The sequence below is a fragment of the Lissotriton vulgaris genome, chromosome 6 (assembly GCF_964263255.1).
Source record: "Lissotriton vulgaris chromosome 6, aLisVul1.2, whole genome shotgun sequence".
Classification (NCBI taxonomy): Eukaryota; Metazoa; Chordata; class Amphibia; order Caudata; family Salamandridae; genus Lissotriton; species Lissotriton vulgaris.
In genome coordinates this window covers 593,831,793-593,854,332 of record NC_141694.1, presented here as the reverse complement: position 1 = coordinate 593,854,332, position 22,540 = coordinate 593,831,793, and the positions used below count along the sequence as shown (strand labels likewise).

Genomic DNA, 22,540 nt, shown 5'->3' with positions numbered 1-22,540 from the left:
ACGAGTGAGAAGGTGAAATCCCTGGATATCAAGACGGCCAGTCTCACTGATGATGTAAACACAGTTACAATTGGAAGTTCGGACTCGGAGGGCCTCAAATGAACTTGTCACTCGTCAACTGGATGACTTTGAAGGGCGGCCCGAAGGAACAATATACGCCTTATCGGAGTGCCGGAAAAGGCGGAAGGACAAGCGGCAGATCTTTTCGTTGAAGATATCATAACCAACCCTATTAGGCCCATAGGCCTGGGGAATTTTTTTACTGTGGAAAGAGCGCACAGAGTTCCCGGAGGAAGGCCGCGAGTCGGAGCCCCTCCTCGGCCATTGTTTGCAAGGATATTCAATTTTAGGGACAGAGACGCTATCCTGCAGGCCTCCAGATCTGAGGGCCCCCTGAAGTATGAAAACTTGTCCATCGCCTTTTTCCCGGACTTCACGCAGAAAGTCCAGAAGCAGAGAATGAACTTTATGGGTGTCAAACAGAAGCTTCGTGACAAGGGACTTAAGTACGCTATGCTATACCCGGCCAAGCTGAGAATAGAACATGACGAACGGGTTTACTTCTTTGATAAGCTGGAAATTGCCTCGGACTGGTTGGACACCTTAGCCGCTCAGGAAGAACCTCAGAAACAAAGTAGAGAAGATGAAGAGGGTTCGCAAGAACAAGAATAAGTACTGTTATCATGGGATCTGGGGTCGGCCGGGGAACGGACTATTGATATAATGTTTCCGATACTATGTCTATTACAGTAATTTCGGGGGGTTAGCGGGACATAGGTAGTTCTTTCTCCTCCTCAGACCTACTTTGTGGTAGTTTAGTTTAGAAGATGGGGCGACAGGCACACTGCAAGTTGGGGAGGCGCGATAGTCGTAAGCAGGGGTGAAGGGTGGGGGTAACGACAAGGGAAGTTTTGGGACGAGTGAGGGGGAAGTTTATTTGTTGTTTTGTTTGTGTGTTTTTTGTGTTTGTTCAAGGCATTGCATATCAAGGTTTGGTGTCGAATAGCTGCTTCTCTATGGAGCAGGGATCGGAGGGGGGTTGGATCTTCTTCATATTTCAGGATGGGGGATAGTGGGTTGAGGGTGTTGAGTTGGAATGTGAATGGGTTAGGGGATACAATTAAAAGAAGTGTGGTTCTGCAGTTCCTCAAACGTCACAACCCTGATGTGGTCCTACTCCAGGAAACGCACCTAGTAGGAAATGCGTGTAAGGCGATGCAAAGAAAGGGATATCGTCTGATAGTGCATGTAGGATTCACTTCGGGTTCCAGGAGAGTTGGGATCCTACTTAAAAACATCGCTCCCGATTGTAATAGACTCGATTACGGAAGATGATAGGGGACGATACATAGCGGTGTCAGGGCGATGGGAGGGAAACACTCTTTCCTTAGTTTCGATCTATGTCCCCCCAGGTCTGCAAACGACTACTTTTTCTGATTTAGGGAAGGTCCTTTCGGACCTCCCGAGGGGACTGATGATTTTGGGTGGAGACTTCAATACCGTTGTCTTTGGCGCCGTGGACAGACATCCGTCCCGAGATGTAGGACGAGCGCAAAGATGGCTGCCTGATTTTTTGGATGTGTTGTGCCTGATTGACACTTGGAGATTGTTTCACCCTGACCAGAGGTAGTATACCTTCCACTCTGGTGCTCATGGTAGCCTTTCTCGAATTTATTAATCTTTGGTACCGGCGGCCCAGGCGACAAATATTACGGAAGTGAAACACATGGCTAGGGGCATATCGGATCATTCGCCAGTATGGCTTAGAATTGAGATTACCCCCGGGTCGGGAGGTAGAGTGGCCCCGATTAACCCCTGGTACTTGCGTAATCCTAAAATTTGTAGGGACCTGTTGGAGCATTACTTTCGAGAGAACGAGGGTTCAGTGTCGTCGTCAGTCTCGCTATGGGAGGCATTTAAGACGGTTGTGAGGGGCCAAGCCTTGTCGCTTATCGCAGGAGTTAAAAAACAGAGAACTGAAGAGGTTGTGAGAGTGGAATCTGAAATAGCAGGCATAGAAACGGAATTGGTACAGGAAGTGACCCGTGCCACACTACATGTTCTGAATCTTAAGCAGCTTGAGTATAGAACGTTGGTCACTGACAGTGCCAGAGCTCTGAGCAGGGAGCAGCAGGGTAGGTTATATGATGTCGGGGATAAGGCAGGGAAGTTGATTGCTTGGCTTGATAAGGATAGAGCAGATCGTGTAGTTCCTGAAATTGAGACGGCGGAGGGAGTGCGTATAACAGATCCCCAGGGAATTGTGTATGGTTTTGCTTATTATTTTCGGACGGTGTATACTTCCGTATCAGAGCTACCGGAGGAGGATTCTTGCCTGTTGTTGAAGGATATTCACCTCCCGTGCCTCACTAAGGAAGATTGCGAATTTATGGATAGTAAGCTCACTGCGGATGAGGTGACTCTGGCGGTTCGCTCTTTGAATTCTGGTAAGGCACTGGGCCCTAACAGACTCCCGATTGAGTTATACAAGCTCCGACCAGACAAGGTTGCCCCCTACATCAGGGATATGTTTTTGGAAGCTCGAGAGTGCGGCTTATTGCCATATGATCAGAGAGTAGCCTCGATTGTGGTGATACATAAGGAAGGGAATCCAAAATCCAGCTGTGCTTCATATAGGCCGATCTCGTTGTTAAACGCGGAACCTAAGATACTGGCCAAATTGTTATCTAATAGGCTTATCAAGATTATTAGTGAACTAATACACCCCGATCAGTCGGGATTTATCTCACATCGAAACACGGCTTTAAATCTACGCCGGTTACATGGAGTCTTGGCCAGGGCATTTACCCTGAAGGAACCAGCCATAGTTGCGTCATTAGACGCAACGATGGCCTTTGGTACGGTGGAATGGCCATACCTATGGGCTGTCTTGGCAAAGTTTGGTTTTGGTCCTGAATTTATCAACTGGGTGCGTTTGTTGTATACCGAGCCTCTCGCCCAGGTTGTGGTGAATAATCGAGTCTCCGCGCCAATTTTGTCTTGGGCGGGGCACTAGGCAGGGTTGTCCGCTGTCCCCCCTTTTGTTTTCGCTGGCTCTCGAGCCGCTGGCGGTCTGGATCCGTTAGGAGCCCTCGATTCGGGGTATTAGTTGGTCCCCACAATTTGAAGACCATATCTCTTTGTAGGCAGATGATATTTTACTTTATTTGACCACACCCAGAAAATCCCTTATAGTGATTTGTGATGTCTTGTCCTCCCACGGTAGAAACTCAGGACTCATTATAAATTGGACAAAATCCTATCTGTTTGTATTGTGTGGTGACGCCCCTACGCCCCGCGAGAATTTCCGATACAGATCTCTACGGAAGGGTTTAAATATCTCGGGATCTAGATCTCAATGGACCCCAAAGTCAGATATGAGAGAAATCTCCTCCCCGCCTCTGCTTAGGTTACGAAGTGACGTGGCCGGCTGGAAGAAGCTTCCGCTTTCTCTATTGGGTCGTGCGGCCCTTTTTAAAATGATGTCCTTACCCCACTTTCTCTACGCCCTTCAAAATACTTTTGCCGGCTAGCTATTTTCGGGAAGTGGAAGGGGTGCAGCGTAGCCTATTATGGGACGGTAGACCCCGTATAGCGCTATCCAAATTAACACTCCCATGGTATGATGGAGGTATAGCCCTCCCTGACATTAATAGATACTATTGGGCCTCGCAATTGGGAGCCATAAACCATGGTACCTATGGGCCTGTGACCGATCCAGGATTTGCTATGGATAAATGTTTGCTCCCTGGTGGTAACTATAATAGAGCTCTGTACACCAGATCTGTTGTGAAAAGTTTGACGGGACCAACTAGTGTAGCGGTATGAATATGGCATGATGCTACTAGTTCGTTGGGTTGGAGAGACCGACTTACCCTAGCCACCCCACTGTTTGGATCAGACAAACTGGGCAAGCTCTGGAATACCAAGGGTTTTGATAAGTTGGACCTAATAGGGATCACTACTGTTGGAGATATCTGGGTAAAAGGAAGGATTAAATCCTTCGGTGAGTTACAAACTGAATTCGAGCTGAGCAGAACGGAGTATTTCTGATATGCACAAGTGAGTCACGCATTAAAATCTACATTTCCGGGGGAGGAAGAGATACCGGAGGCCTCGCCACTGGAGGATAGAATATTAGATGGGCACTTACCTGATAGAACTATCTCCCTAATTTATAAAAAATTGATAAATCATAGAGTAGACCTTCTAGTTGATCTGAGGGAGGAATGGACGAGAGATGGCATTGAATTAGATGACGAGGACTGGCAGTCGGCGGTGTCCTCCCCGAAAGAAGTCGCTATTTCAGCACGACTGAGACTTGACCAATTGAAAGTTTTGCACAGAGTATATGTTACAGGCCCATGTCTGATTCGGATGGACTAACGGAGGAAGGTCTGTGTAGACGAGGGTGTGGTCAATTAGGGATGTTTCTTCATATTCTCTGGGAATTTTGCTACATGGTGGATTACTGGTGCGCGATACATGCTGTCATTCGGGAAGTGCTGGGGGTAGCCGTGCTGCCAGAGGCCAGAAAATGTCTCCTGAATATCTGGTAGCCTACGGATCTAAACACACCACAGACTTGATGGGTTACTTTGGGTGATATGGTAGCCAAACGTAATATTGCCCAGCTATGGGGATCTGAGAGGCCACCTACACTAGAGGGGTGGAAAGAGTCTATGGATTGGTGCATGTTCCGAGAAAAGACTGTGTACCTAGCAAGGGGTCGCCCTCGAAAATGGACTACTGTTTGGGGACCATAGAACCGATATAGAGGGGACATATGTGTACCACCTGCTGATGTTGTTTTTGATGTTCCAGCTTCCCCATGACCCTCTTATGTACAATTATTCCGTTCTTTCAATTCACCTCCCCACCTCTTTAATATCTTATGTATGATGTATCGTTATATGGGAATGATCCGCTTCTGTACCGTGCACCAGTGTTTTGATGCCTTGTTTCAATACCATGCGAGCTACGCGTTTTCCCGGTGTGCGCTGACTTTTGCGAAAACCCGCGGTTCATGACGAGCTCAGCTCGTCATGAGCGTACGTCAGGCGTAACTCATGATGAGCTGAGCTCGTCATGAGCGTCGAAGGGGTTAATAAAAAAGAAATATATAAAAAAAAAAAAAAAAAAAAAAAAAAGAATATCCTTACTGGGAAAACATTGCAAAGTAAAAACACATTCTTTTCACAGAAATATTTTCAACTGGAACAATCAACAGATGATGAACCAAGTCAGACAGAAAGAAGATTACAGAGAATCATGGTGCTCACCTGTTTGCCTAACGGATATTTTGGAAGGATTGATGTGAAACAATGAAGGCACCTTAGAACTGGGATATAATTCTCATGGTAAACATGCAAGTCTTCCAGCAATTTCTCAGTTATTTCCTGAAAAGAAGATAAAAAACATTGAGCAATCAACTTTCAAAACAAAGTACCTTCAAGAGTCCAGACATGCTTAATCAGCAAAAGACTTAAAGAAAATGTTGTAGAGAACACTTAGATGATCCAAAACAGAAGCACTAAGACATACACCACCAATCAAAAAAACACACACACTCAAGAAGAAATTATGCTAACATATTACTGTGCAGAATCATTCATGCTGGTTACTTCCATCTTGCATTTTTTCTTTCAGCATGAGGATTTTTGGGAACTGCCCAAGTCTTCATAGTTTTAGTCGCTACCCAAGCCTTTCTATTTTCAGTCACTGAACCTCTTTGGATAGCACTTTCCAATACCTGCTCTGGCGGCAACTAAATGCAGGCGTCTAAGTCCTGCAATTAGGTCAAATGGGGGAATGACTAAAGCCCATAAAAGCTGCGCCTGGGGAGAAAGTGGCCAGGAGCTTATAAGATGGACACATTCTGCACAAATATGGCCTGAAACAACTTGAAGTATGCATTTTGTGATACTGTCCTTTTAATTCTATAAGTGGTTCCCCAGATAAATCACATTAAACTGCTCTATACTGCATCAGTTAGAACAGACACATTTACACACAACAGTAATACCCTTTCCATATTATCAGACTGGAAAGACGAATATCATCATGAAAGTGAACTCTGTCTGTGCAACAAAGGTACAGTGCTAAATGCAGTGAAACGGTGCAATGCAGGCAATGAAAAGTGAGTCATGATCCGAATAAACAGAAGGCTACAAACACATTTAGACTATATGGCAAAAGAGGTTATTTTGGCCTGGATGCTTAATCTATACATGGACTAAAAATTCAAATAGGTTTCAGAGCCATTGGATAAGTGTCGATGTTTCAACCCCCATGTATAATTTAAAGGGTTGTCAGAATCATGAACAATGTTAAAGGCATCTTAGATAGATAATTCTCAGGAAATCAGCATGATCCATATAAAAAAGACTGCTGAAAAGAATACATAACACAATTACTACTGGGGGAGAGTCAGGAATCACACTGTAGAGGCCCTGCACTGGATTATGTACTGCAAACTGCACCATTCACCAGCCCACTCCACAAGCTGTCACATAATTTTGTTTGGAAGCCGTGGCCATCTTTGGACTAGGCAATCCACAGCACATCATGCTGCACTGTACCTACCCTGCTGCTACCGGCACACGAGGCTTAACACACTATTGTTGTTTTTCCGCAGAAAAAGGCACTTCAGCTTTAGGCGTTTGCAGTGACACAGCAGAGTGATCGGGGGAGAAGGACAGCATCAGGGCTGGTTCCATATGAGGCAGTGGTAACATTAATGTTCTTCCAATAAAGTTCACATGGGAAAATAGGAACTGGTTTGGGGGCAGGGCACACCAGTGAAATGAGGATTTGCTGGACTGCAGTTGAACACTTTGGCCCCCTTTAGCTCTGATATCCTGGGGCCACTTTAACATTGGACCCCAAATCTGCACCACTTACACTCCATTAGCATTCGATTCTCAGGACAGGTAGCAAGCATATTCAGGGAGATAGTGTGGCTTAGAAACAACTCTTCTAAGAACATAATGGACATGCAGAGGTTTAACTTTAAAAAAAGAAGCATTTTATTTACTGACAACTTAAATAATAAACATAAAATTACAAATAAACATAAGAAAAATCAGACCTTTCGAGCAATTCCTTAACTACCTGTGGTGTTTATCAGAGAGTTTACAATATAAAAACATTTCCTATTATATTTCTCACAGAATTCACAATGTAAAAGACTTTCCTCTTCTATCTGTCAGAGATGAGAGTGTAATACTCCACCTATTGCATTTATCAGATAGTTCTCAATATACATTTCCTCCCTATTTTTTCAGAGTTCTTAATGTAAAATCCCTTCCTTGCATGGTGTAACTCCTACTTGTCATGGGGTTACACTTGGCAAAGTCCCTTCCTTCTGTATCGACACAGAGACTGCATTATGAAAGACAGAATTACTTTGTAAGTTGGCTACCACAAATGCTGTTTAATAGGAAATCCAACAATATCAAAATCAGGCAACATCATGAAACTAAATTTCACATTTTACCTTTCCAGACGTTATGGGCCCAATTTAAGCCTTTTAAAGGTTGACCATCAATTTCTCGGTGTGACGGTGGAGCCATTTCAGTTGGTGTAACTTTGCTTTCCCTTCCCAAGAGCATTTCCTGTATGCTTGATGGCAACGGTCACTGAACTCCCAGCCGCAGTTCTAGACCCCTATGTAACTTTGCCCTTATGTGCTGTCCCCCACTGCTCTGGCCTCTTGTAACCCCACTACACCAATGCAGATCCCACTATTCTGGCTGTTTGTGATATCAACCCAAATAAATGTGGATCCCAGAAATGTACGCCCAAAGTGAAACTTTTTTCTTTTCAGAATGTAGGGAGCATTTGTTTTGCTCCTGTGACAATCTTCAATGGTTTGCATGTTGGTCCTTCTTTTCATGTTTGTGGGCAAACAGGCAAGAACTGCATCCAACAAATGTATGCAGTTGGTATACAAAGAAGGATTGGAAAAGACTGAAATAAGACTTTATAACTGAGTCTTCCAATAATAACTGCTGTTAGAAACTTGCTTTTAAGGGAAAGGTCAAACTCGGCTTGTTGCCTTGAGTGAAGTCCGTTTCAGACAACAGAATTTCTGGGTCCTCTATATGTGTTGCTTTTCCCCCATGTAGTACCTCCCTTTAATATCATTGTCTTGTATTGTTGGCGTAAAGCCATTGCTCGATCAGGCGGGAGGTAAATTCACACAAGAAACCCTGTAATGGAAAGAGACACAACTGAGGTAATCAGCAACTCTAGAAAAATGTGATAAGTGACCACATTAACTTTTAATTTTTAAACTGGGATAAATGGGAAGGTAACCTAATGACATCCTTCGCGACTCTTTAGGAGAAATATAAACTCAATTTGTCACAATTCTAGATGTTCTTGCAATTAAGATATGCTCTTGAAACAAGCAGAGATGAATGCCATTCATGAGTTCAATCCATTAGAGGCTAAATTAGTCAAACAACTTGGCAAAGAGGGGATAGGATGATAATCTTGAATGTTCCAGACTGGTTTGCAGTGCTATAACCAAGATGGGATGGTGATCTGAGTCCACTGGAAGAAGCATACTGGAAGGATGCCATGATGACACCACCAGTATTAGCTATATGAGCTAGGTTATGCTTACTCCAACTCAATTACCTCCATAGAATTTATTATGCCGCTCAGGGACTTTGGAGGAAGGTTAAAGATCGCTCTTCTTGCCAAGGATACTGGAGATCGGGTTCCTCCCAATTGATAGAGGAATGGCTTAGGGGAATGGAGAGTGGAGCCTATCTACCAAGCCAGAAGCTGTGCTCACAAGCACAAGAAAATATGGAGGTTGTAGTGGCACTTTCTCTATATTGTTACTATGTAGTGCTTCTGGTGGTATCAGAAGTGGCAGGGATGCGGCTTGGCGTGGTAACTCTGGGAGTATGGTGTTCTGATTCCATTTGTATACAAGGATGAATGTGAAGTCAAGCGTTCAAAAAAACCAAATAGCATACCTTGACAGAACTGTCGCACGTCAGCAGCTGCACCTGTTTTTCTGGCGCTTGACTTTCAACATACCTAAAAGAGTAAATATATTGCATCACAACCAATCATGCAGTACATCAGCTGTGCTCACTGTCATTTCAACACTCAAGCATAGGTCACTCAGGCACAGATGGCCAACTTTCTATTACCAGTTTGCAAACCTTTTGTCTAATTAAAAGGTGTTTATTTCAGGGAGGGCGTGGAGGAGCAAAGAGATGAAGGCGGATATTGTGGTTTCACTCCATGCTGCTATCCTCTAAATTGAGACATTAGTTTCTAAAGGATCTAACTCTTACAAGGCACAGAATCTATTTAGTGTGATTAGTGCACCTAAGCCATAATTCCTCTACAATCTCAAGGAGATAGCTTTGAATATTGCCTATTATTATCCTTGGAGAACCAAACAGACAAAGAGAGTGGTAAACACAAGTATCCTGCAAGGATGCCACCCAGTGACCACCCACTGCCCCAACATCCAGAGAAAATGCCTCACAATCCCCTTCTGCGTTTCACTCCATCCTCTAAAAAAATATTCAACACTTAAGAAATTAGCTCTATTTAGGCGAGTGTGCAATATACAAATAAAAAAGCCATTGACCTGACACCCAACAAGGTGGCAATTTTCTAGGATGGGCAGACACTGCCACTCCTAAAGCTAGGTGTGGTCCAGTAGGTAACATTTAGCCATATTACAACTTTATCATGTTGGGGGAAAAGGGAGACAGTTACCAGTAAGATCTAAAACACTCTTCCATGATAAACCACCATCTTGGGTTCTCAGATAAACAATGGGAATCTGGGGTATGACTAGTCCATCCTCTCATGTTTACAAAACTTGGTTACCACACATAGCTCACATTCAGGTCGGGGTGAAGTCTCTCAGTCAAAACAAACAGCACATATTTCACTAAAGGGGCAGGTGGGAAAAAGGCCTGTTCCACTAAACTATGGGCCACAAGTATCAACCAATTTTGCCTTCGCAAACGGGTCGATTCACAAAATTGGCCCATTTGCAAATGCAAAAAAGTCTTTTTACATGTATCAAATCTTATTTTGTGATTCGGTAACCTGTTACCGAATCACAAAATGTGTTTGCAATTCGGTATTTGGAAGGGGCGAGTTTAGGGTGTCCCTTCCAAATGGAGCATCGCAGCGGTATATAAGAATGTTTTGTGACCGTGAATGCGGTCACAAAATGTTTGCATGTTACCACCTACTACAAGTGGGTGGTAACCCATTCGCAAATGGGAAGGGGTCAACCATGGGACCCCTTTCTCTTTGTGAATGTATGCAGAAACTTTTTTTAAGAGCAGCCTACTCTTAAAACAAAAAAAGAAAACTTTTTTTTTTTTATTTTTTTTATTTTTTAACGCAACCGGTTTTCCTTTAAGGAAAACAGGCTGCATTTCAAAAAATAAAGATTGATTTATTTAAAAGCAATCATGGACATAGTGGTCTGATGACCCCAGCAAGCCACCATGCCCGTGATTTTAGCGATTTCTAGGGGATCGCAAATTGCGACCTTAATATTAACGAGGTAGGTCAATTTGCGACCCCCTACGAATCGCTATATGAAACTCTTGGAGTTTCACACATTCATAATAGCGATTACCTAATTGAGATCAGCAGAAAATCGCAATTAGGTAATTGATATTGCAAGTGTTGAAACAAGTGGCCCCATAATTCTCTGCCTCTAACCACCAGTCGCATCATGGCTCGACATGTTTACATTGGTTGTCCATTTAAAATGAAGTCATGGTGGGAAACCAAGCCTCTAATACAGTTATATTCTCTCTAATGGAGACCAACATACAAAAATTGCTGAGGAGTACCTCTCACGGGAGTCATGACAAGTCCTCCAAGCAGGAAAATGTACGTCTGGTAGAAATTATGAACTCAGGAACAGAGGACCCAAGGCAATTGTGAAAGGGGCTTTTGACTCTGCAAGAGTCCAAGAGTATTTTGTCCAAACTTGCCATCTTTAAACAATCCTGAAGAAGAAAAGATCAAAAGAGGCAGATACTAATTGGTCTCAAGACACTCTTTCTCCTTTTTTTCAATACAGAAACCCAGGACTTTCTACATTGACTTGTACCTGACCAGACCCAGATGTTGTGCGCTGTTTCTTGTAGCTTGTAAAATCATTGAATCGCTTCACCCTTCCACACGGGATGGACAGACTCTGATCTCTTGGGAGCCATAGGTGGGTGTGAGGTCTGGCTTCTTTTACTGAGCTGATGTGACAAAAATTGATCAAAACAACCAGGTACAGCCTGGTGCAACAAAGTGTGAACTCACAATATCAATTAGATTGCTTATACCAGCCAGTAAAGTGAAGGATATCTGAGTATCACAAAGGGCTGGAGGTGACCTCATAGATATAATAAAGCTTTTTGAGTCGAGCCCTGCTGTACAAGGGTCGTACTCAAAATAGGTAACCAAAGAACACTAATCCATAGTATATCTTTATCTCTAAGTATTTTCTTCTAATATACTAGGAGAAAGCTGCCCTGCATGTTGCCCAGTCCTCCCGCCTCATGCTCTTACCACATTGTTAAATAAATCAGCTAGATCGTGAGGACATATGATGTGGGAGTGACACCGTAATAAGAACGCACTGTCCAACGACTCCTTTCTGAAAGCAGCAACAAATGCCTTTCAATCGAAAATTAGTTAAGAGAATAATTAGAGCAGGCTAATCTTCAAACCACAAAGAGGTATTTGCATTAGGAAATTATGAAATGCCCTTGGGTAAAACCCTTTTTAAAATTAAAGTTTGACCACTTTGTTAGGAGGAATTAAAGCCTAGGAGGAGGCAGGACATTTCCTGAAAGTGAGGACGAATGAGACTGCATGTTTCTGAATTTATTAACCACTGTCTTCTACACTAATGTGGGCATTGGTGCCTTTTGGTAAATCTTGAAGCATTTCCTGTAACCTATCTATGAGACCCTTATATCGTCAGAGGTAGGATAACACTCTGCATTGCTTCGGATATCTGTTGAGACCCTGAACATTCCAAGACATTCCAAGACAGCAGCACATTAGCCAAGATCACTAACAGTGGGCATGAGTGACCTCCCACTAGGGTCAGATCCAATCCCTCTCCGTACTTCTTTTTGTCCAAGCCTGGTCGCAGTCAATGCCTACAGTCCCGGACACCCTCGTCGAGTTTTGCAGTTGCTTATTGAACAGAACACATACAAAAACAACACATCCACCACAAAATAGACACTGTTCTCCACCACCTCCCCACAGGCAGTTCCAAACCTCCACAACAAGTGGTCCACCTAAGTGTCACCCATACATTATAACCAGAGTGTGATTGTGTACCAGAGTCCCCCTCCCCCTCACTCTGCGATCTTTCAGAGTCAGAAAATCCTGTTAGCTAACAAATCCAAAGTAGAAAATAGGAACAAGTCATAAGTACAACAATCTTGCGGGCAGCTTTCAAATCACCAAGCGCGCCCCTTAACAGGGTACCCTACACTAATGAAAACTTGCTAGCTTTAACCCTCTAGGAGGGGTAGGTCCTATCTTTGGGGGAGGGGGGAACCCAGGGCACAGACCTCATCCATCCTAGTGTTGCAGCGCAGTGCAAGCTCCAGACACCACCCCACTCTTCCAGTCATTGAGAGTGAGAGCGCTGAACCAATGTAAGCCTCATATCAATATGTAATAATTAGTAGGCAATCCACAAGCAATCTTCAAAGTCTTACCTTCCGGCCTCTTCACCAATTAAGTCCCAAGTCCTCACCCTGGAGGCAATCCCCACCCTCAATGTTGCAAGAACGTCTAATGGGGGGGCTACGCCAGGATGGTGGATCCGTTTTTTGGCTCTTCAACAATCCGCAGCCGCCCCTGGGTGTCTCAAGTTCCTCTGATGTAGACTCTCCCTCTCGGACCATTGTTCTGTCCTCTTGGACTGTAACCCTCGAAGTAGGTCTATGCCCAGGAACGCAAATGCTGCCGGATTCACACAGTCTCTCTCCTCCTCTCCAGTGCAGCCATGGCTACTGTTTGCATCTGGTCTCTGGTGGTTGGATCCCTGACTTGTCCGAAACCTCAAGCCCAAGATAGGCCCAAACCTCCTTCGGTTCATCTAAGAAGTGATTCTTGTTCTATGCAAACACCATTAAGTGCACTAGAAAAATAATATGTATGAAGCCCCAATGCCCGGAGCTTTTGTTTCATCTCCACATAGGATTTCCTTTGAGCTTGAAACATGCTAATGTAGTTGGGGTACATAGATAAGGCATGGCTCCCAAAGGTGTGTCACTCTGCCAGTCTAGTGGCCCTCAGTATGCAGTCCCCATTGTAATTATTTACTCAATTAGAGCCCTAGGAGGGGCCAAGGGAGTGAACGCGCCATCAGAGCCCTATGAGCTCTTTCAACTGTGAACAACCGTGATAGGCCTTCCAAGCATATATTCTCAGTAGCCATCCCTCCAGGAAGACCTCCGCACCACCCGCCTCTGCCTGTTATCGAAAGACTAAGCCAGCAGAGTTGTGTACTGCATCATGGTGTTGCGCTCTGTGGGTTTGGCTGCTTTCTCTATGCCTATGACAGCGTGCCTATCTGTGTTGGGGCTCACCCAATCGCACTTCACACTACAGAGGGGTCCCTACACTTTCGCGGTTGCCTTTACCTGGGTCCATGAAGCAGCCAGATCCAGTCCACGGGTGCAGGTGCTCTGACTCGCAGTCCCCCACATGCCAGTCAGGCGACCCCAGCACCATGAGGGTATCTGGTTCCCGGCTTTCAGGGCTTACGGGCAATAAAGCTCAGGTCATCTCCTACACTAGACAGTGTCCGTGGTAACTGCCAGGAGGGGTGGGGGGCAGAGAGCAGCACGCCCCAGTGCCTGTGGACCCTTACCAAGGCAGGGCAGCACAGGGTAACCGGAGGCAGACAGGCTGTTCTTCGCCGGGTCTTTGCCTGAAGCACCTCCATCCAGCAGGGCTTCTCCGCACCCAAAGCGTGCTATCGGTGGCCCCTCACACCCCTCTGGGAAGGGCACTCCAAAGGTAAAGGGCCAGCCACTGGTCGCAGCACCAGCCCCACAAGATGGTCCCACTGGTTCGGCCCTCAGACGTCAGTCAGTGGGTCATACTCTCCAACGCAATGCCTCCGGTTCCAATCTGGATGGGCTAGGCCACTAGGGGCACGTGCAGTCTCCAGACGAGGAGCAGGCAGCGCTGCAATCAGGGCACCCATGTCGCCTACGCACCAGTCTGCCTCGACCACCAACAGGCCTGTCTTGCGGAAGAAGTGCACCTGTGAAATATGGCTGCCGGCCATTCCAGACCGTGCCTGTGCCAAAATCCAGCTCCAGACCTCTAGCCACTGGTCTCCGCTGTCAACCCCAACACCAGGGCTCACAGTCAAGCAGGAGTAGCGGTTGTAGAGCAGTTCTCGATCAGGATTTCAAAGGATTTAGCATAGGGTGGCTGGAACTATCGGTGTTCACGTCTAATACGCAATTAGAATAACTCCTTATATTCAGATACGTTGGTACCTGCACAGCTGACAAGCAGGTTGCCAGCTTTCCATTTAATATAAGATTAACTATTTCTGCCAAACGACTCAGCAGTAAGTATAGACTAGCATCTGTTTTCTCCCCAGGCACTTTGTATGATAGTGAATGCTCATTTAGTGCCCTGCAACGTGGACAAACCTGCATTACTTTAAGACCCACTCAATTTGTTTATATCAAAAACCTGGTTCAGGATATTCATAGGGCCATGAAATTGCAATAGCCTCTCCATCCGATTGTTGGATTATTACACAGGTTAGGCTTAACCTCACAGGTGGAGGATTCAGAGTGATTTTGGAGTCTTCTTTCTAATTGATGGCCATAAACAGCCCGCTTTTCCAACGTTGCAGAGACGTTATTGGCTGAACCAAGGTACTCGCCCAAGATTTCCATTATTGAATTACTTGTGTATCTGCCCCCCGCCACAGCCTCCAACTTTGACATCGCACTTGCAGTGAATAATTCCCCTTTAATGCTTAAATCCTTTAATTTTCAATTATTTGGGGATTTTTACATTTGGTGTGACCTGGTTAACAAATCTGAAGGAATTTTATGGAGAACATGAGCACATTAAGTCTTACTCTGTTGAGTGCATCACCAACACCCACAATCTTTCCCTACAATAACTTAGCCACCACTTCTTTTATAACCTTCTCCCAAACAGATAATGTTGTAGTCCCTTTCCAAATTAATTCGGACAATTTTCTTACACACGGCTCATCTCAGACACATCACCCAGATTGTCTCTTTTGCTGAAATGTCTTCTGTCGCTCCCTCTATTTTTCATGCCTATATCTCAGCTGTTACTTTTTGGATTATTAGACACTCTGAGCTGCTCCTTTTTGGAGGTGCATCAATTATTTGGAATCCCTCCTGTTGGCCTTCTGAACTGAGCAAAGCTCCAATAACCATAAATTCTGTGAAAAAAACTAGGAGTATTTCTGAATGTTTTTCTGCCGTTCAAAAAAGAAATAAACACTATTACTTTCACCTGCTTCTGCTACTTTACATGTTTTGTAACACCCCCCTCTTTGTGTCCTTCGGACTCTTTTCGCTCAGTGTTCCAAATAGTTATTTTGTCATGCATAGATTACTGAAACTCTATTTACCTTGGACTAATGCAGAGATAATTACATCATTTGTAAATTTATTTACAATCGTGCCGCCACCGGACTTGCTCCAAGAATTTGGAACGCTCTTCCTCCCGAGATCAGATCAAATCCTTCCACTGCATCTTTCAAGAAACATTTCAAATGGCTATTCTTGAGTGAACATTAACACTATCAACCTGTACTCTTTCTCAAGCCCCCCCCTGTCTACAGATTTGATACTTATCTTACACCATTGTTTCGATTTACTTTATGCTTGTCTGTTAAATTGTTATCTCGCTCTATGGCCCTTCTGAATCTGTACTGGTTGGGCCGACTCCTCCGGTCCCTGACCTTGTTTGTTTCCCCCCTTTGTTCGACAGTGTGTTGACTTAACTATATAATTGGTACCATTGTGTTGGGTTTATTCGTGCTTTCACCACTTTGTACAGCGGTCTGATACCCGTAAGGGTCATGTTCGCGCTTTATTTTATAAAACCTTTCAAATAAATAAATATTTAGAATCAGGCTTGACAGGATAGGGAAGTCATTCTGAAATCCAGCATGATGATAAATACCATTGTGGCAGATGTTCAGAACCAGAGATTTCAAAGAAGGTTCACAAAAGCAATACTAAAAAAAATGTCCACAAATTCTGGCTTCATGTTTCCTTAGCAAACGAAACAAGTATACACTCTCTTGCTAATTATAGCTAAGGAGGTGATTACCTCCTCATATGTTATATTTCCTCAAATTCTACCAAAACAGCACCAACAAAACCATTTCAAGCGTGTTACACTTTACTCACCCATTCAAAGTAACAGTCATGGTGTCATATTACAATTTTTTGTTACTATCCATTATAAATACATCGCTTAGGTCACTTCTTCAATAGTAAATTAAAGCCATTCCTTTTGTGAAGGGTCTTGTTACCTCATGAAGGAAGGCAGCTGGCGGAGGGTTTCACAGTCTGCATGTGAGAAGAGCCGGATTCTTCTCTGGGCTTCTTGGAGGCTACAGCACAGCACACTGAGGGCTTGAGAGTGGAAATGCTCCACTAGAGACAGCTAGAAAACAAAGTATGCAAACCATATTCTTAAAAGAAACTCTAGTGGTTGGTCTAAAATATCAGAAAACCATCATGTAAGAGCAATCAATTTGTCAAAAACCATTAGGGGATCCTTACTGGCAATGGCACTGTGGCCAGACTTGGGGCATGGATTGGGAGGCAGTTGGAAGTGTTCCAGTGGTTTAGGGAAGTGAGAACTCTCGAAGTCACAAGCTTTCAAAACTTCACATTATATAAATATATATATATATATATATATATATATATATATATATATATATATATATATATATATATATGTATATATAATTTAAATGTGGTGTGCTTTGTACAAGGATACTTTAGTTTGATTGTAATACTCACATCAACAGAAAATTGATTAGTTCCCAAATATGTTAATCTTAGATGTACAATTTAAGTCATTACATCCATCATGTACACTGCACATAAACATCTTTTGACAATCCAAGATCAACCTATTGACAATAACCATGAATACACAAGAGCATCTGAAATGTTTTACAAAGGCTGTGAGCGAGCAACCCACAAAATGTTCCCACAATGTACCTCCATCCTAATTTTCATCACTGTATAATATACCAATTTGGAGAGATCATTACTACAAGCTGCCAACCCAGTGCTGGGAAACAGGCAGACCACTCAAAACGTACTTCTACCCATACATACCTAAAGCACCAATTTTCCAGTACCCGCCTATCCTCAGACCTCTACTAATAGATGTTTATCCTGTCCTGCACCATGCACTCCTTGGCAGGATTCAAATTTTACGCACATTTTTCAAGGTGCCTCTATCTTTTTTTTTTTTTGGTTCTAATTTTCCACCATGGTTAAATGTATAACAGGTCTACTGAATCCTTTTCGCTGTCTCAGTATATAACTGGCAAGGGTTATATGCTATTTCTGGACCCACACCCTTTAGCGAAAAATAGGCGTACTCCAAGACCTGCGCAACAAGACCATGTAAGCGTGGACAGTACTGCCATCATACCAGGGAATTCTATCCACAGTAAAGGCAAAAACAGGAGATATAAACCATAGCAGCATAAAAATTGGACCCGGAAAAAAAAAAAGAAAAAAAAAAAACCCCGGTCAATCAATTCCACTTAAGCAAATGCCAAAATGATCTTTTGTTACGATTCCCGGATCTTGCCAAATCGAGCTTAGAGACTTGTAACACAGAAGCTCGCCAGTCTAAAAGTGACGGAGGCTGATGATCCTTCCACCTCTTGCAGATCTCTCTTCTGGCCAATAAGATGGAGTAAAAAAGAAGATTCTTTGCCGGACTCCGAGCTCCATCTGCTACCCCAAAAATTGCCAGAGGGAGATCAATCGAAACTTGAAAGCCCAAAGATGACGAGAGGAGATTGCTAATAGAGACCCAGAAGGCTAAGATAGATGGGCATTCGAAAAACATATGGGCGTCCGTGGCCGCTATTAAACCACATCTGGCACACGCTATGGAGGAACCCTGGACGAATTTTGTCAACCTTTGTGGTGAATAGTATGCTCTGTGGAGTGTGAAAAGATGATTCCTACGCAACCATGCGGGCTTCACAATATCCCATAGAACCTTAAAAGAAGCAAGCGACCGGTCCCTTAAGTTACAACCCAGTAGGGAAGAGCCCCACAGCAGATCAGGAAGCTGGAAGTCACCATCAATCTCTTCTTGTATCAAATTATACCATAAGGATATCTCTTTTTTTCCAGGTAGTTTATCCAAAAGCAGAGTCTCAAGCTGGTTGCCACTCCCGACTGGTTCCCTACTTAGAGATAAGGTAGAAGAGTATGCCCAACTAGCAATCTGAATATACTTAAATTTAGAAAAGTTTGGCCCGATCTTCCCTTTTAAGATTTCCCATGGCAACAGGCTTCCTTCCATAAATATATCTCCCCATACCGCCAGCCCCGCATCCCGCAAAGGGGCGGCTAATCTATCTTCCAGCCACCCAGGATTCCCAGGAGAACCCCACAACAGTGCCCTACTAGAGAGGTATCCGAGCTTTATTGAAACCCTCACCTTAGCCCACATTTTTGCCATCCCTTGTAGTATCTTCAGTTTGACTTTCTTAAAAAACTTTGGGTCTCCAAATTTAAACAAAAAGCCTGACTGTGCTACTCCTTCACCTTTGAGTAAGGCTAAGAACAAGCTTCCGACCCCATGGTCTGAGTGCATCTTTAACAGCATTCGAGCATGGGAAAGTTGAAATGCCCATGCGTAGATTTGCAAATCAGGAGCTGCTAAACCACCCTTCTCCCTACGGTGCCTGAGCTTCTTCCATGCAATCCTTGGGATATGCTTATTCCAGATAAAGGACGTTATAGCTCCCTGCAACTTAGATATGACTAATGGGTCAAAGAAAAGAGGTTGCCTCTATCTTTTATTGAAACATGCACCCCTATTTCAATACTTAGCAGGGGTATAAGGAAATTAGCTTATGATTATTTGTTATGGGTAGACACTTCTATGAATCAATAGTAATTAGGATGACATTTTTCAAGCAGTTAGGATGTTTGCAGTAGACATATTTCAAACAGTGAGTAGTGTTTAAAAATGATCGACACTATTTACCAACCGGACTCCACTTAACATATTAGTTTTCCAGTACTTCTTTCATGTTGGCAACATATAAGTATATGGAGGATATATCTGTGAGGTCAGTGACCGCATCTAGAGGCCAGGGCACTGATGGGGAGCTTAACCCATGTGAGTTTGTTCAAGGAGGTAGTTTCTCACTATGGTACCAACTTCATGTCAGCAAACATCAAGTCCATGTGGAAGGAGGGTGGGGTAACCTATGAATTCTCCACACCAACCATCCTCCTACTAACAAGCTTATTGAGATGTTATTATGTTCTACAACTCCAGCTGTTAATGACCATTTGTACCATCTCAGGGAAGTGCTTCAGGCTCTGCAGAGGGCAGGCCTGACTATCAAGGTCTGTAAGTGCCAGACAGGGCAGGGTTCCGAGGTCCATTTGGGAAACCTGGGAGAAGGCAATGTGCTGCCCATCCAGGCTAAGATCCAGACCAAGATCCAGACCAATGTGGCTTGAGAAACCGCCACCAAACACCCCCCCCCCCTTCCAACCCCAGATGGAGGCGAGAGCCTTCTAGGCCTCACCGGATATTACAGGAGAGTCGTCAAGGGGTATTGCACCACAGTTGTTCCCTCGACAGAGCTGACTTCTAAGAAGCCCAGATATGTAATCTGGACGGAGGCATGCCAGAAAACCTTTGACACCCTGAAAACAGTTGTGGGCATAGCACCCGTGCTCACGGCCCTTGAATTCTCTTAAGGATTAATTTTGCTAACAGACATCTCCGAGCATGGCAAAAGGGCGGTGCTCTCATAGCTGAACGAAGAGGACCTGGATCAGCTTGTATAATTCATTAGCAGGTGGTTACTTCCCACTGAACAGAGGCGAAGTGCAATAAAATGGGAAACCTTTGCAGTGGTCTGGGCACTGAAGAAGTTAAGACCAGTTTAGAGATCACTCCCTGGTTCAGACAGACCACAGATCCCCTCAGGTGGCTAAAGCAGATGAGGGGTGAGATTCCCAAACTGTTGAGGTGGTCCATCTCCCTACAGGGAATGGGCGTTATGTTGGAACACCACCCTGGAACAAACCATGCCAATGCAGATGGTCTCTACAGGTTTTTCCACCTTCATTATGAGTACTCCTAGGGGGATGGGTAGCTCTCTCCACCTTTAGCTGAGGGGTGCAGGAACATATGGTAGACCTGGCACCTTAGAGTGGGTTTCCCCTAACTTTGTGCCTTCAAACCTCCTGTTTTGCCGACTTAATTTTTGCTGGCCTTACGACTCAGTGAACTGCTAACCAGTGCTAAAGTACTTGTGCTCTATCCTTAAAATATGATAGAATTGGGTTAAACCCAATTGGCATATTTTATTTACTTGTAAGTCCTTTGTAAAGTGCCAGTACCCAGTGCCTGCAAACAAAATGCTACAAATGGGCTTGCAGCACAGATTGTGCCACCTGCTTGAGTAGCCCTTTAAATAGGTCTCAGGCTTGCCATTGTAGCCTGTGTTTGTAGTTTTACACTGATATTTCGACATGGCAAAATAAACCTTTTCACCAGGCATAAACCTTACATTCTAATACATATACGTCACCCCTAGGATAGGCCAGAGAGAGCAGGGTGCAGTGTATTTAAAAAGTAGGACATATACTTTTGATTTTTACAAGTGCTTTTAGTGAAGAAAATCGTGAATTCATTTTTCACTACTGCAAGGCGTACCCCTATCATAGAATAACACTGGAGTTACCTAAATACATTGAATAAGCTGTAACTTCCAAATGGGAACAGGTACCCAGTTCATGTTTGGTGTCTCTGGAATTGTAATGACAAATCCTCTCTTATGGTAAAGCTGGATTTAAATTTACAATTTTGAAAATGCCACTTTTAGAAAGTTGGCATTTTCTTGCCTTAGCCATTTAGTGCCTACAGTCTGTATCTGGGTCACATGGCTGAGCGTAGGTTGCAGCTGGGTTTTGGGTATTCCTCCTAGACAGCCACACACAATAGAGAGCTTAGGTGATCTTGGAGGGGCCCACACTGGCAGAAAGGGAGGGTGGAGATGGCACAGCCCTACTTGCACTTGAATAGGCTGTGTCCTGCCTCCACATAAAAGGCTGTAGTTAGTCTGGAGCCAATGCAAGAGCGGTACCTGTGTACTTCAAAGGGAAACCTCTAGAAGCTTATACTACTTCAAAGGAGGCACCAGGTATAAATATTGGAGCTCAGACACCAACTTTTCAGTACTCTTCTGGACCTGTGGGGACAATGCCCGGAAGGAGGGCTGCTGTGTTGCTGAAAGGACTGCCTATCTGTTGGACTGATGTGATGGGGCCTGCACCTGAATCTATCCCCCTGGGAGTATCTGGGCATTGGGGTACAAGGTCTCTGTGGAAAAGTCAGATCTTGAGGAATCGGCGGGAAGAAATTAGCAGTTAAAGGCTAAACAGAGGGCAGAAAAATGAGCGAGCAGAAAAGGCAAAACCGAGGGGAGGAAAATTATCACAAAGGCAGAGCAGAAGAGGGCAAACCAGAGGGCAGAAAAACAAGCAGAAAAAGCCTAAACTGAGGGCAGAAAAAGAGAACAAAAGGCAAAACAGAGGGTAGGAAAATGAGCAGAAAAAGCAAAACATGGCACAACAAAACAGAAAAGGCAGAGCAGAAGAGGGCAACATAGAGGGTAGAAAAATTAGCAAAAAAGGAAAAACAGAGGGCAGAAAAAGGCATAACACAGCAGAAAAAAAGCAGAAAAAGGCCAAACAGAGCAGAAAAATGAGCATGAAAAGGCAAAACAGAGCAAGAAACAAGCAGAGGAGGAATAAACAGAGGGCAGCAGAGGGTAGCAGACTGCGGGAAAGCTGACAGGGGAACTGTTGCAGGGGCAGCTGGCACGAGTAACTGCTCAATTGGGTCACGCTGCGGCCTCCATTAAGTAGCTCCTGGGGAGGGTGGAGCACTGGGTGGTGGGAGTGGGTAAACGGCAAGAGGGAAAATGCAGGAAGAAACGAGCTGAAAAAGGCAAAACAGAGTGCAGAAAAACGAGCTGAATTAGGCAAAACAACAATAAAGGGCAAAACAGAGGGCAGAAATATGAGAAGAAAAGGCAAAGCACAGGGCAAAAAAACAAGCATAACAGAGGGCAGAAAAACAAACAGGAAAAGGCAACACAGAGAACGAAATGAGTAGAGGAGGCACAGAGGTCAGCAGGTATAGAGGCAGCAGAGGGTAGAGTACTGTGGGCAAGCAGGACAGGAGAAATGTC

The 22,540-nt window shown here is 44.3% G+C and overlaps 1 protein-coding gene across 1 annotated transcript in view; it reads right to left on the bottom strand.

Moving 5' to 3' along the window:
- ORC3 (origin recognition complex subunit 3) overlaps positions 1-22,540 on the bottom strand; it is a 212,760-nt gene that overhangs the window by 79,067 nt on the left and 111,153 nt on the right. The window contains exons 10-12 of the mRNA XM_086926601.1: positions 16,583-16,716; positions 8,994-9,057; positions 5,283-5,399 (exon numbers count right to left, since the gene is read on the bottom strand). Coding sequence (XP_086782727.1) covers positions 5,283-5,399; positions 8,994-9,057; positions 16,583-16,716 — 315 coding nt within the window. The remainder of the gene's footprint in view (positions 1-5,282; positions 5,400-8,993; positions 9,058-16,582; positions 16,717-22,540) is intronic.